Here is a 12649-nt window from a genome sequence, read left to right on the forward strand (position 1 = left end):
GAGAAATGTGTCCAAGCAATTGTAAAAAATAAAATAAATTGTAACATTATTAAATTAAAATTGTTATATTGTTCAGTGTTTCAATGATCATGGTTTTAGTCTATATAAAATATAGTAGTTAAGATTTATATTATTTGCTGTAAATGTTTGACTTTTTTGACTCTGTGTGCATGTGTACAGGGAAGAATGTTCTTAATGTTAAATGGGTGAATTAACTAACATGCCTTTGTGTGGGCTTGAGGATGAAGTGGGTGGGGGTGTTTTTTTTGTGTTGACATTCATGGGTTCTTCAGTGGCAAAACATTGTTTTCATGTGGGAAAGTCCATGGGTTTATAATATTTGTTCACAGTATATGTAAAGACAGATTTATCACTGTCTGCTCAGTGGCATGCAAAACGGAAAAGGTTTTTAGGGAATTTATCCATGAAGCGGTAATGCATCTGCTCTGCATCTCAGAGTTGGGTTACGTAAGTGCTTGCTTCTGGTCACTGCTCATATGTATCCCAGTCCCTCTGCTGCTTTTGCTTAAACTGAAGCATTACATCAGTCTACACTCCATCAGTCTTCTTGCTGCAGGACAGAGAGTGACTGGAATTTATATCTCATAAGATCATTGTATGATGTCTGCTTCTCATTTCAGTTTTCAATTGAACCATAAGTGTCTGTTAAAATCTGAGTAGTTTGTTGTATGTCCCCTTTGTGATTAGTTAAGCTGGAAATTGTAAATGCCAATCGATTTGCTATTATTTTGCCCTCAATCTTACTCCAGTGGACCTTGTTATTGGGAAGAGATAGAAAGTCATTCCCTGCAGCCTCACCTGTGACACATTATCAAACACATGCGCACTTAAGCAAGGCTGCTATAACAATGACCCAGCATCTGACAAGGGCACACCTGCTCGTTTCACAATCTGACGTCACAGCCTATTTCTAGAGAGAGAGGCTGTCGACAGTGACCTCCTCCTGCATTCTGGTAACAAAACTGATGTGTGGAACTTGTTTCAAAGCTCCTATATTACAACGTGTATTCACTGTGAGAAGAGAGTGCAGTGCATTACTATACACTGAAACTAAAACAAAGCAGGATTTAAGTTTAACACTATAAATTACTATCTTGTCTCGGTACAATATTTTATACATCAATGATGAATAGTACTTGATTTTTAACATGCTGTACAGTCATGAGATGAATACTTCAGTCATATTTTTAGAATAATAAAAACTGATTTATTCTGCATGGAACAGGGCACTTTTGGGGGTATAAAAACACCAAAGACTTGAAGTTTTATCTTTTATTACCCCCTGTTTTTGAACATTTTTATTTTTACCTTACTGAATACCATGTGAGTATCTCTCGGATACCTATTGTGAATATCTATTGGTTAATACAATGGCATACTCTTAAAAGTATTGGTTCTTTATTGGCATCAATGGTTCCATGAAGAATCTTTAACATCTATTGAATCTCTCAATCGCACAAAAGTTATTTTTAGTGGTAAAAGGTTCTTTTAGATTATTAAAATGTTCTTCACACTAAGAAAAAATGGTTCTTTTAAGAACTGTTCACTGAAAAGTTCTTTAGGAATCAAAATGGGTTCTTCTATGGAATCACTGTGAACAATTCTTTTGGAACCACCTTCTTTATTCTTTTTCTTTAAGTCTATAGCTGAACAGTTGCTTTGGTGTGATGCTGCATCTCGCTGCTGGATGTCAATGCACTGTATGCTGAAGACTATACTGTCATATTTGCCAGTGCAATGCGCACACTATTACTGTGAAATATACAAAAATATCCTACAGACATAATCAACTTTAGGGAAGAAGGGTTTTAAAATTGTATCTTTTTAGTGGTCATCCTTTTTCAGTTTACTGTGAACTTTGGCAGGAGCTGCGTAGAGATAATTTGGTGAAAGACAAACATCTTTCTGCTTGTAACACACCTAGGCTGTACCCAGTCATTAAAAAGGGAAGACATCCTGTTGGGTGTTTTGCTGCAGCTCAGCGCTGAACAAGTCCGGTTCTGTCACAGACTCACAGTAGTTAAAGGGCGCCACCATGAGCATCACCATCTAACAACAGACTAATCATGCACATGTAAAAAACAGAGCATTGGTCCTTTAAAAAATAATAAAAACATTATCAGCAGTCTTGATGAAACAAATGCAGTGGCTTTAAAAGGGATAAGTTACAGTAAAGATGGGGAGTGTAAACACTACTCGTTTAGTCAAAAGGAGAGACATGCATGACACAGTACAAACATACTCCCTGCAGAAAGAGAAGTTTCAAATAAAGCACTCCCTTTATTTTGCGTAAGCCCCTGGGTATTGTGAGAAAATGCTATCTCTGGAATTTGTGGAATTCTGGGAGAGGCTCGAAAACAGCCAATAGACGCTCATTATCATAATTTGTCTCCCATGGAGGCTTCAGACCACTAGGCCTACTCCTCAAGATCTAGTCCTCCTCCTCCTTTCAGACGAATAATATCGGAGTTCTATAAAAAAATGTCCTGGCTCTTCCAAGCTTTATAATGGCAGTATGTCTTTGGAAGTCCATCAAAGCGCATCTATTCGTGATTAAAGTGCTCCACGTGTCTGGGGGTTAATAAAGGCCTTCTGAAGTGAAGTGAAGTGAAGCGATGCGTTTGTGTAAGAAAAATATCCATATTTAAAACTTGATCGACTAAATACCGGCAGACGGCCGTACGCATCGATTTACAGCAAAGGAGTAACACTTGAACTTGACGCACAATGTAATGATGCCAATGGACACCACTCGCGGTTCAAACTAACAGGACTGGGCAACCGCATTCATACGTTGTGCGTCAAGTTCAAGGAAGCACTTTTATCACGGATGGATGTGCTTTGATGGATTTCCAAAATAATATACCCATTCACTGCCATTATAAAGCTTGGAAGAGCCAGGACATTTTTTTAATATAACTCTGATTTTATTTGTCTAAAAGACAAACATCATATACACCCAGGATGGCTTCAGGGTGAGTAAATCATGGGCTAATTTTCATTTTTGGGCGAACTATCCCTTTAAAAGATAAAGAAAAATTTGAGAGAATCATTGTGTGAATAATATGTAATCAACCAAAAGTAACTGTTTTCTGATTGAGTGTTTTAAAATGTAATCTAATTACAAGTAGGCCTACTTAATTTTTGGAATCTGATTATATTATCCAGATTACATGTTATCAGTTACACAGCACTGGTTATGTCACAATAGTGAACTTCATGTCTACTGTAAAAATTCACATTGTACACTACAGTCCCTGAGCTCACGACATCCCAGAAAACAACACTTCATAAAAGATTAATCATATTTGTTGGGCCATCTGAAATTTTGGAATGGAGAAAAAGATCATAATTTTTCAGTATTGAGTGTATATTTGTCAGGATAAACCAGACTCCCGGTCAGATTAGCGAACCCAAACAATAGTTTAATGCTCAGATGAAATAATGGGACAATGCAGGTGAGTAATGGCAGATAGAGTTAAGAGCGTGATAGCTGGTGGATAGTTTGCACGGTGAGTTTACAGGTAACACTTTTCCACAAAAATACATGCACGAAGACGGTTCACAAGAGTTTGAGACACAGGGCATCAACGAGGGAGATATTCAAGATTTATAAGCAGGACTCACCAACAAGTAGAGCAGGTAAGGAGTGCTCTTATACTGGTGCTGAGTGCATGCGGTGATGAGGAACAGGTGCCAGTGAACTCAGGGGAAAGTGAGCGCTGTGTTAGTGTGACGGTGGAGCCTGGGTTGTATTCCAGAAAGCAAGGTTAATTTACCCTAACATATACCCTGAACTCCTCTGTTGATTAAACTAAACTTTGCTTACTCGAGTTATGCTGGTTCCAAAAAAGCGTTCGGGAGTAAGTTCAACCAACCCAGAGTATGTTCATGGTTAACACACCTGACATTCTCAATAGAGCGACGAATCAATGAGTCACCATGGAAACATAAGCTAAGAAAAAGCGCGTCATATACTTTCTTATTTTGTTAAATGCTGCAATGATTTTTGCACAACACTTAGTTACCTCTGTTTTTTGGAACTGAAAGTTGTGGTTATCCACTTACTTACCCTTAAACGTAGTATGCCACATAACCTGCTCTCTGGACTGGCATGTCCGTGACAATATTAACATAGTTTGTTGTTTGCTTTTGAGATCTGAGAGTGTGTGGACCTGAAAATAGTGACACGTGACGTCACACTTAAGCAGATATTGAAATATGTGGGATCCCTCCAGGAATGGCCATTGTGGCTGCATTCAGTTATGGGCTTTTACCACAAGATTTGAACCCCCTCCCCAAAAAGAAACTCATGACTTAAGGTCAAACCCAAAGCAAAAGGGTAAACGGTTGATGGGTTTTTAAAGTATGTTTTGTTTTATATAGGCTTTATTATACATTTATATAGCTTATTAATAAAAACAAATGTGCCTGGATAAATAATTTATAATAAATAATGCAATATTGCATGGTAACTTTAAGAACATGTTCTAAATGTCAGATGTTAAATAGACAGGCAACGTTCTGGAGACATGCGTGCAAACGCCCTCAATAAATAGCCTACATCTTCAAGACGTCTATGTGATGTTTGCGCGAGGCAACCCTCAGGAGATTGCGCCCTAAATATGTCCCATAAAATCCTTTAAAGGTCGATCACTTGCCTGCCTCAACCCAGGTCAGAGCAGAGGTCTATGGTATGAACTATGAAGCAATGATGAGCTCCGTGAGAGCCGGGGAGGAGTCTAGCTCCAATACAGTCAGGCGCGCGTTCGAACATTACAAAATATTTACATGTAACGTTACGTGTCATGTAACAGTACTAAGATTACGGGCAGCTCACAGTTTAAGAAATAGCTTTTTGAAACTCGGATGAGAAGAAATTAGACTTCTGATAGAAATTGGAATCACCTTCTCACTCATTCTATAGACATTTTACCGAATATACTTTCGTCGAGAGTTTTCTTCTAATTTGCCTCAGGGATTCGATAAAACCGGATTTGTTTCTTGTTGAGCAGTAACGAGCAGGTAAGACTTTCACGCGCTTTGCATTAAAAAAAAATAAGTTTGTTCAACTATTAGCCTACTGCTTTTAACGCAATATTTTTTGCACAACTACCATGGTTCTTTGTCAATGCTTTTTGCAAATGTGTGATCTGTTGTTCCAATCGATCTGTTCACAAACAGGTGATTGTATCACGTGCCGTTTATATACATGCAGCATCGAAAGCATTTTTTTTAATTTGTTGTTTGTTCTTTCTTTGTTTAACATTTACAAGAATGCAGTCTTGATTAAATCGGCAGCTGGAGCACGTGACCATCTATATCACATTACTGCTCCTTGAGAGTTGTTTTGCAGACCACGTTGTAAATCACGTACTGCTAATAAGTTTTACTGTTCTATAGGATTAGTTATGTTTATGGAGAGAAAGCTTTCCTGCGACCACCAAGCAATTCAGTAAAACCCCACAAATGTAGGTTAAATGGGGGAGGGGGATTCTGTGTCTTAGTGCCAGAATTGTATATGGGACGACGACTCCTCAATATTTATCCTGTGTAGAAAGGTTTTAGTGACACATCTGTGCAATAACTGTACTTTACTGTGGTCTTTCTGTACACAAATGAATTAGGTTTAATCTAAGATGTTCAGAGACCACTGAAGTCGCAGCAATCAATTGCTGATTAGACGGTGTAGTTTGAGATGGGCATTATCTGGTGTGTGTTTTGGAGTTACAGCTGAAACGAACACTTATGTCTGTAAGGCTTAAGCCACTCACCAAATATCATCTGAAATGCCACACCCTACAGGCATGTTCCTTGGGCTCCTTATACCACCGTTTTGAGGTGGTCCTCCAAAAATAGAGCCTTTTTGCCATTCTTGGCAACAGGAGACAAACATGCTGGGAACTGATCTTTTTTGTGCAGGGCATTTTCAGCTTTTAGATGCAGTGTCTGAAATGCTCCATCTATCAATCACATTTATTATTTTCTGTGGAAGTTCTATTGTTTAAACGGAATACAAAAGAAAACCTCTGTCACTCATCCAACAAACAAAGTCACCCACAACTGCCAGGATTTCAATTCAGGCTTAAAGTGATTTGGTCGAACTAACTTCATTTTACACTTGTTTTCAAGTAAAATGAGGGAAGTGAGTCATCTTTAGTCAGGTTTTTACTTCCCGCAAGAACTGAAGCATGTGTGTGAAATTTTGCAGGGATTCAAGACAGCCCAGTGTCTCTCACTCACTTGTTTTTTTTTTTTTTTTCAGACAAGATGGAACTTTGTGTTGCTGCAGTGTTTTTGTCCTACTTCGCTCCAGCTCTGGGTGAGTGCTGTTACTTTTGTTCTTTATTTGCTGTACTGTTTATTTAATTTTTTTATGGGCTTTTTACAGACACCTTCTCTACTTTACTCTGATAAATCAGTGTTTTTACATAAACTAGAAAGTCTTCCTCAGAAATGTTCAAGAATGTAATTAGACCGAACAGTATATTAAAAGTATTATTGTCCTGCGCAGACTTCCCCTTAGAGATTAACGGTATGTGTGTATGTGTGCAGGATCAGCTTTTGGCAGGGAAATGCCAGGTAAGTGTGTAGACTAGAGGGTTAGTGACGCACTGCGATGTGAGTGATCAACAAAGATGAATTTCAAGTTTTTCTGTGCTTCTGTTTTGTATCGAGGATTTTTCTGTTTATTTTTGTTTCATAAAACTTGACTGCAGCTGTTGCACTTAACTGTTTTTCTGATGTTGGAGGAGGTTTGCAGTTTTGGCTTAACATATTTTTGGCACGTTTCTCAAACGGTTCCACCGTGTCTTGTTTCTGCTTATTACACCTTTCCCTGAAGGGTTTTTCTGAAAAGCCCATGAAGTAACACTCTCGCACTACAAGGCTTGAGACTATTTCATGTGTGCCAATGCAGCTCATGTTGTACCCAACCTTGAGTAAATGCAGTTTTGCTACTTCTTGACCATTGCTGTTGGAATGTTCTACTGAGATTTGTCCACTTTTAGCAGTTTCAGGACTGTGAATAAGGCTAATCCTTTGGATTTCTGCGAGAATTGTTGCATTCTCAGACACTTATTTTGGGGTTGTTGCCAAAACCAACATTTGAATACACCATTTAAGCACGATTTAAGTCAGACTGGCCAGTGTGTGTACTCATGTAAATACTGCACACATAATCATGCATGTGTAATGTTTTTTGTCCACGAAGTATTTGCATCAATGCTTTGTCCATTGTTTTTGAAAGGGAAGGAGGGAGAGAGAGAAGGAGAGATCATTATGGATAACCAAAGTCTTAGTCAGACCATTCATAATGTTTAATGGGAGATTTGGAGCGATGCCTTCAACATTTTTGTTTACAAAAGCAGCTCCTCTGAAAAGACTCTTTAAAAACATGTTGCTCTATTATTACTTCACTGATAAATTTGTGACATAAAATGGGGACATATAATCCTAAAGTATCTTTTCAGGCAAATGCTCGAGAAGAACTTTAATAAACATGTCAAATATTAGAGAATTAGGCTATTTTTTCATTCTCTAGTTAACTCTTGGAGAGATTTCATTGAAAAATATAGCAATTATTATGATTTCTTCAGAGATGAGTTCTTAAAATAGCCTTCCTGTTTAATAAGTCTCATAGTTCAATTTTTTTTTATAATAAAATGAAGTGATTCAGATTGGCTGTCACAGTGTGAGCATTTCTCTTGTGTCTACCATGCTTGTACACATGCTTTTTGAAGATATTGGCTGTATGTGTGTCTGTGTCCAAACATCTTTACTGTTGAAATGTAGTGTGCAACCATAATGTTAACACTGTAGTGCACTGGAATGTTTAGCTGCCAGTTTTATATTAAGCAGTTTTAGAATCACTAAGTCCTATATTAATTTAAATTGCACTAATTAAATAGATTTTTTTTCCTCTAAATGCATTTAGAATAAGAAGAGAATCTAATTGTTTTGTTCATAATAGTTTGCCTGGCATAAACAACATTTTTGCTCGGTTAGATTTTAATTGAAACTTTTTCTCTCCATCAGCTTCCAAAATGGATGAAGTTCACGGTAAGTGTCCTCTAGTCTACAATAGATTTTTACATTAACCAAACGTCTTATTGGCTTATTAACATTGTTTTTAGCCAGGCTAGACCAGGTTTATATATTGCGTGCCTTGAAACAAACCTTGTGTGTTTGGCACTATAAGCTTTTAGTGCAAAAATTATGGAGTCACCAGTCAGAAAGCTTTTATCCTCTTACAGTAAATTCCATACAGTTTCAATTTGTCTACAGTATTCTGATATTTGAGAAATGGCTTGCAGATACGTAGATAATTATTATTATTTTTTGGCTCTAGAATGCTGTAATTTATCATCTTAAATTCTCCTAATATTTTACATTTTGAATGCTACCAGTATCTGATTTTTTTTTTTTTTTTACACCTTTACCGAGTTTTGACTCTAGTTATTTTCATTTTTTTTCTCCCACCAGAGTACGACAAGCCATTTCATTATGGTGAGTATAGATGGATTTTAGCTGCTAAGCCAGTTTACATTATATGGATTAAGGAAATCTCTTGGTTGACTTCATAAAGCTGATAGGGAAAAATGCTAGTAGGGTACAACGGGGCTAAAGGCACATCTTAAGAAAAATGTGCTTTTCACTAATCCCATAGTGTATGATTGCAGAAAAATATATATGTTTGTAGTGAACATTGATGGAGCAACAGATTTTGTGTGAAAATAAATCATAAAAGTGGTTTATTTTGTGACAGGGTGGGCATTTTACCCCACACATGGGATAAAAGGCTCACCGGCATGGGGCAATAGGCACACTTTATTTATACAAATACTTAAGCTAAAATAATAAGTTAGCATGAACTTAAAATATACATGAACATAAAATATAAGTTAACAAAATAATGTTTGAACAATATACTTGTTCAAACAATCACTTTAACAAAGTTTGTTCTATTTTCTGTTTATTTTGATAAATAAAATATTTTTTTTCTCCAAAAAATATAGTCATTAAAATGTTAATATAAAATATATTTGAAAAATAGAAACAAAATTATTTTAAAAAGTAAAGATTCTGAAAGCACTGAATGAGATCCCATATTAATTTAAAATAGATTTACAGTAGTAACAATAAATTATATTTTATTAATATATATATATATATATATATATATATATATATATATATATATATATATATATATATATATATATATATATATATATATATATATATATATATATATATATATATATATATATATATTTTTTTTTTTTTTTTTTAAATATGATGGTTTCATTGTAAATACGGTCATTATCTCTAAGGTCGACACCAAACTTAGGCTAATATATGATATTTGCCATCTGAATCTAACCATTTGTTTATTATCATGTTAATTATTGTGCCTTTAGCTCTGACAGCATGGGTGCCTTTTACCCCAAATACCATACTTTTACATATTTTTTTATCACCTAGTGGTTTAGAGGAAAATCCCTTTATCCTGGTGCGCCTTTATCCCAGTTGCACCCTACTTATTGAGGCATTTGTGTTTTTCAATGTATTGTATTGTATTTTGAATTTATTTTTGTCATTTTATTATGGGAGTTACTGATGCTTCCCATACTGTGCTGAGTACTGTTGTATTAGCAAGGGCTTTTGGGGCCAAAGTGCATCACCCTGCTCAGGAAACATCTGGGAAGTCAGCTAGATTTGCGTTTCCCCTTCTGTTTTTCCAAAATAGATGGAAACTTCTCACCCCGGGACTAAGCTTCTGTAAAGCACATCAGTCAAAATCTGATATCTACCCCAGAATTTTCAGTTCATTGTCCATACTTGGATATATAAATGATCTGTCCCATTTACAATTATAAAGAACAATGAAGAGCCCTACTTAGAAAGCAAACTACTAAGTACACACATGGTAGTTTTTAAAAGTGGTTCCAGACTGTCTCGGGAAAAGTCATTCTTTAGCTGCTTCATTATGCTCAGGAGATTATTGTTTGTGCGTATTGTGTTTGCCTTAACACTGGTAAGCAGGCCCAAATGGAATCTGCAGACCTTTTTCACATTTTCTGTGAAACTAAAGTAGTGGTAGACACTTGGTAGTTGTGGGCCTAAACAGGAACATGTTCTGCAGGCTCAGATTCCGTGTGCGCCTGCCTCCTACAAAAGGGCTGATTTCTGAACGAATCTTAACTTGTGTATTGTTTTGCCATAGTGCAACTTTTTTATTTACAATATATTTTAAGCTTGTGTGGAATGTTTCCAATTTAACTCGTGTATCATTCATATTTTCAAAATGTAAACGTGTAATTTGTGCATTTGTACATGGTCTTCTGAATCCTCCTTCCAGATTATGAATCTCTGAGGATCGGTGGTATGGTCTTTGCCGTGGTACTCTTCCTGATGGGCATCTTCCTCATTGTCAGTGAGTGCCAAACTATCTGCGTACTACGCTGAGAACGAGTTATGTTTTAATAAATGTCACGGGGAGCATGGAGTTGGTGAAAATTTCTTTGTTTTTTGCATTTCTTACAAAAACATACTGCATGGCATCAAATAGATACTCCATACATTATAGATAAAGCAACCTTTGAACAGTTTCTGTATATTTTTGTCGATATTGGTCTAAAAAGTGTATCCGCGCACACAGATAAACAAATATCGGTTACTGAGGGTAGACTGGTTTCAGGCCAGGATGTCTTTCATAACCTCTAAGTTTAAACCTCTCTATGATACCCAACACCACACCATGCCTTATGCCGTTCCTTCAGTGCAGGGACAAGCAGACTGTCTAACCCTCGACTCTCTTACTCTGAAACCCCCACCAGCCCACATAAATTACTACTGAGAAGCTGTCTGTTATACAGACCATATGACTTGTTTATAAGGTCTTTACCCATGTGAAATTTCTCATGTTACAAAGCAACATGTTACAGGAAATGCTATGTGCTACATCTAAGTCACCATGTGAATGTATTTCTCTTGTATGTTATACTAAACCACCATTTGTTTGGGTCTGATTTCTGGTTTGTTTCCTATAGGTCGGAAATGCCGCTGCAAAGGGAAAAAGTCAAAGTAAGGGGCAAAGAAAACTATAATGAATCATCTTCTACCAGAATGTTCAGGCTAAAGACGCGGTCACATTTACCGTTGTTCGGCCAACAGAAAGCTAATTGCTTCGACACTGACTTGTGTTTGACACTATTCACTATTGACAATGGACCTTTTTGCCACCGAAATGTCCCTAATGAGACCACATCTTTAAAGTCAGCATGAAACGGAAATTGCAATAGTGTTTTCCTCCATATTTTCACACAAACCGCTTCTCGAACAGGAAATAATATCGCAATACTCCTTAAAAGCAAGAATTGATCATTTTGTTTTCATGCTGACTTTAATAAAGGTTCCAATGGATCAACTTTGAGATTATAGATTTCTATATAATCTCCATGTATTCTGCTGTTCAGAATAGATATTTTAACTTGTCGCTCTTGTTGTCTCTGTATCTTCTTCACAGGCCAGTGGGAATTGACACAGAGGCAGCCAGAGGTGAGAATGTTCTGTTTTATTTGGATTCGTGACACTTAAAAAGAAACAGACATTTACTGTATTTTTATTGCAGGTGCAAAATAAAGTAAACCGAGGGAACAGAGAAACAGGTGACACTGCCTCTACTTTGGGATTTATTGTGATGTTATATATCCTGCATAAATGTTTAAGACCATCTCTGCTGTCCTTTGGTTCCTTTTGACAGAAAGCATGGCTTCTTAAGGAGAATCTTAATCAAAACTGTGGCCATTCGGAAGAAAATGTCCCTTGAGGATTTAGTTCTAGTGTTCACGGCAGTTTTTTAAATTTGTATTGCAATATTTCTTTGTCTCTTGGATGCATGACAGTACGAGTGCTCCTTTTTAAAAATTGAAAAGTAAAAAAGTTTTCAATAAAACTACTTTGCCATAATGTTTAATTGAGCACCTGATATCTGTGAGATTTGTGCCAAGTTTTTGTCATGTGCTTTTCAGCTTTCAGTGAAGTTTGTGAAATGCGTAGTATAGTATGTGTAAATGCTCAGTAGCTAAAGGAAATAGTAGGCATTTTATACATTTTGTAAATTGTCCTTCCAGTTTTGTCACTTTGCCGAATTGACAATAAAGCTGTACACTGTAGTTGAAAATAAAGTGATTTCTATGGAATTTCTTTTAAGTGTCATTGAGAAAATGATGCAACGTTTATGTAACATTTGTGCTTGGCATCTGCCCTGGTCTGTCTCTCCTATTCAGTGTGTTATAAATAGTTGACCCTGTTATTAGTCATATTAGTGCAACCAGTTTGATATTTTAGCTGTGTAGAAGATGATTTTGCAATAGTATTTAGATTCTGTAAAAAAAAAAAAAAAATAAAAAAAAAAAAATCTGTGCATGTTGAATAATTATACACAGGTTCTCTTAGCCTAGAAATCTAGACGCACCCTAGCGGCAGCAAAATGTATTTAGCCAGGGCAGTCTAGCAACTCTCCATTGACTTTCGAGCTGCAAAAACCTAAATTGGGTCAGGCCAATCACATCGCGTATAGAGTAGGCGGGGCGGGCTTAACATAATGATGACAGAGTTGCGA

General features: G+C 36.6%; 1 protein-coding gene across 6 annotated transcripts; it reads left to right on the forward strand.

The window, feature by feature from the left end:
* The first annotated feature begins 4602 nt into the window (after positions 1–4602).
* LOC308686711 (sodium/potassium-transporting ATPase subunit gamma-like) lies at positions 4603–12227 on the forward strand. 6 transcript variants are annotated; one of them, XM_081395145.1, is made up of 10 exons: positions 4807–5046; positions 6287–6343; positions 6577–6603; positions 8059–8082; positions 8506–8529; positions 10385–10459; positions 11076–11109; positions 11552–11583; positions 11657–11693; positions 11789–12227. In XM_081395145.1, exons 2-9 carry the CDS (start codon positions 6292–6294, stop codon positions 11665–11667), a joined length of 279 nt encoding a protein of 92 aa, XP_081251271.1. In that variant the 5' UTR covers positions 4807–5046; positions 6287–6291; the 3' UTR covers positions 11668–11693; positions 11789–12227. The 6 variants fall into 6 exon arrangements, with proteins under 6 accessions (XP_081251274.1, XP_081251273.1, XP_081251275.1 ...); XM_081395148.1 differs by lacking the exon at positions 6577–6603 and having other exon boundaries at positions 4603–5046; XM_081395144.1 differs by having other exon boundaries at positions 4808–5046; positions 11657–12227.
* The last annotated feature ends 422 nt before the right edge of the window (positions 12228–12649 follow it).

Source organism: Scardinius erythrophthalmus (genome assembly GCF_964197995.2).
Source record: "Scardinius erythrophthalmus genome assembly, contig: HAP1_SCAFFOLD_681, whole genome shotgun sequence".
Taxonomy (NCBI): Eukaryota; Metazoa; Chordata; class Actinopteri; order Cypriniformes; family Leuciscidae; genus Scardinius; species Scardinius erythrophthalmus.

Excerpts from the sequence above, each read along its gene's own strand:
- LOC308686711 (XM_081395145.1), top strand. The coding sequence starts at position 6,292 with ATGGAACTTTGTGTTGCTGCAGTGTTTTTGTCCTACTTCGCTCCAGCT. Across the intron at positions 8,530-10,384 it reads CGACAAGCCATTTCATTATG|ATTATGAATCTCTGAGGATC; the intron begins GTGAGTATAGAT and ends TCCTCCTTCCAG. Across the intron at positions 10,460-11,075 it reads GGGCATCTTCCTCATTGTCA|GTCGGAAATGCCGCTGCAAA; the intron begins GTGAGTGCCAAA and ends TGTTTCCTATAG.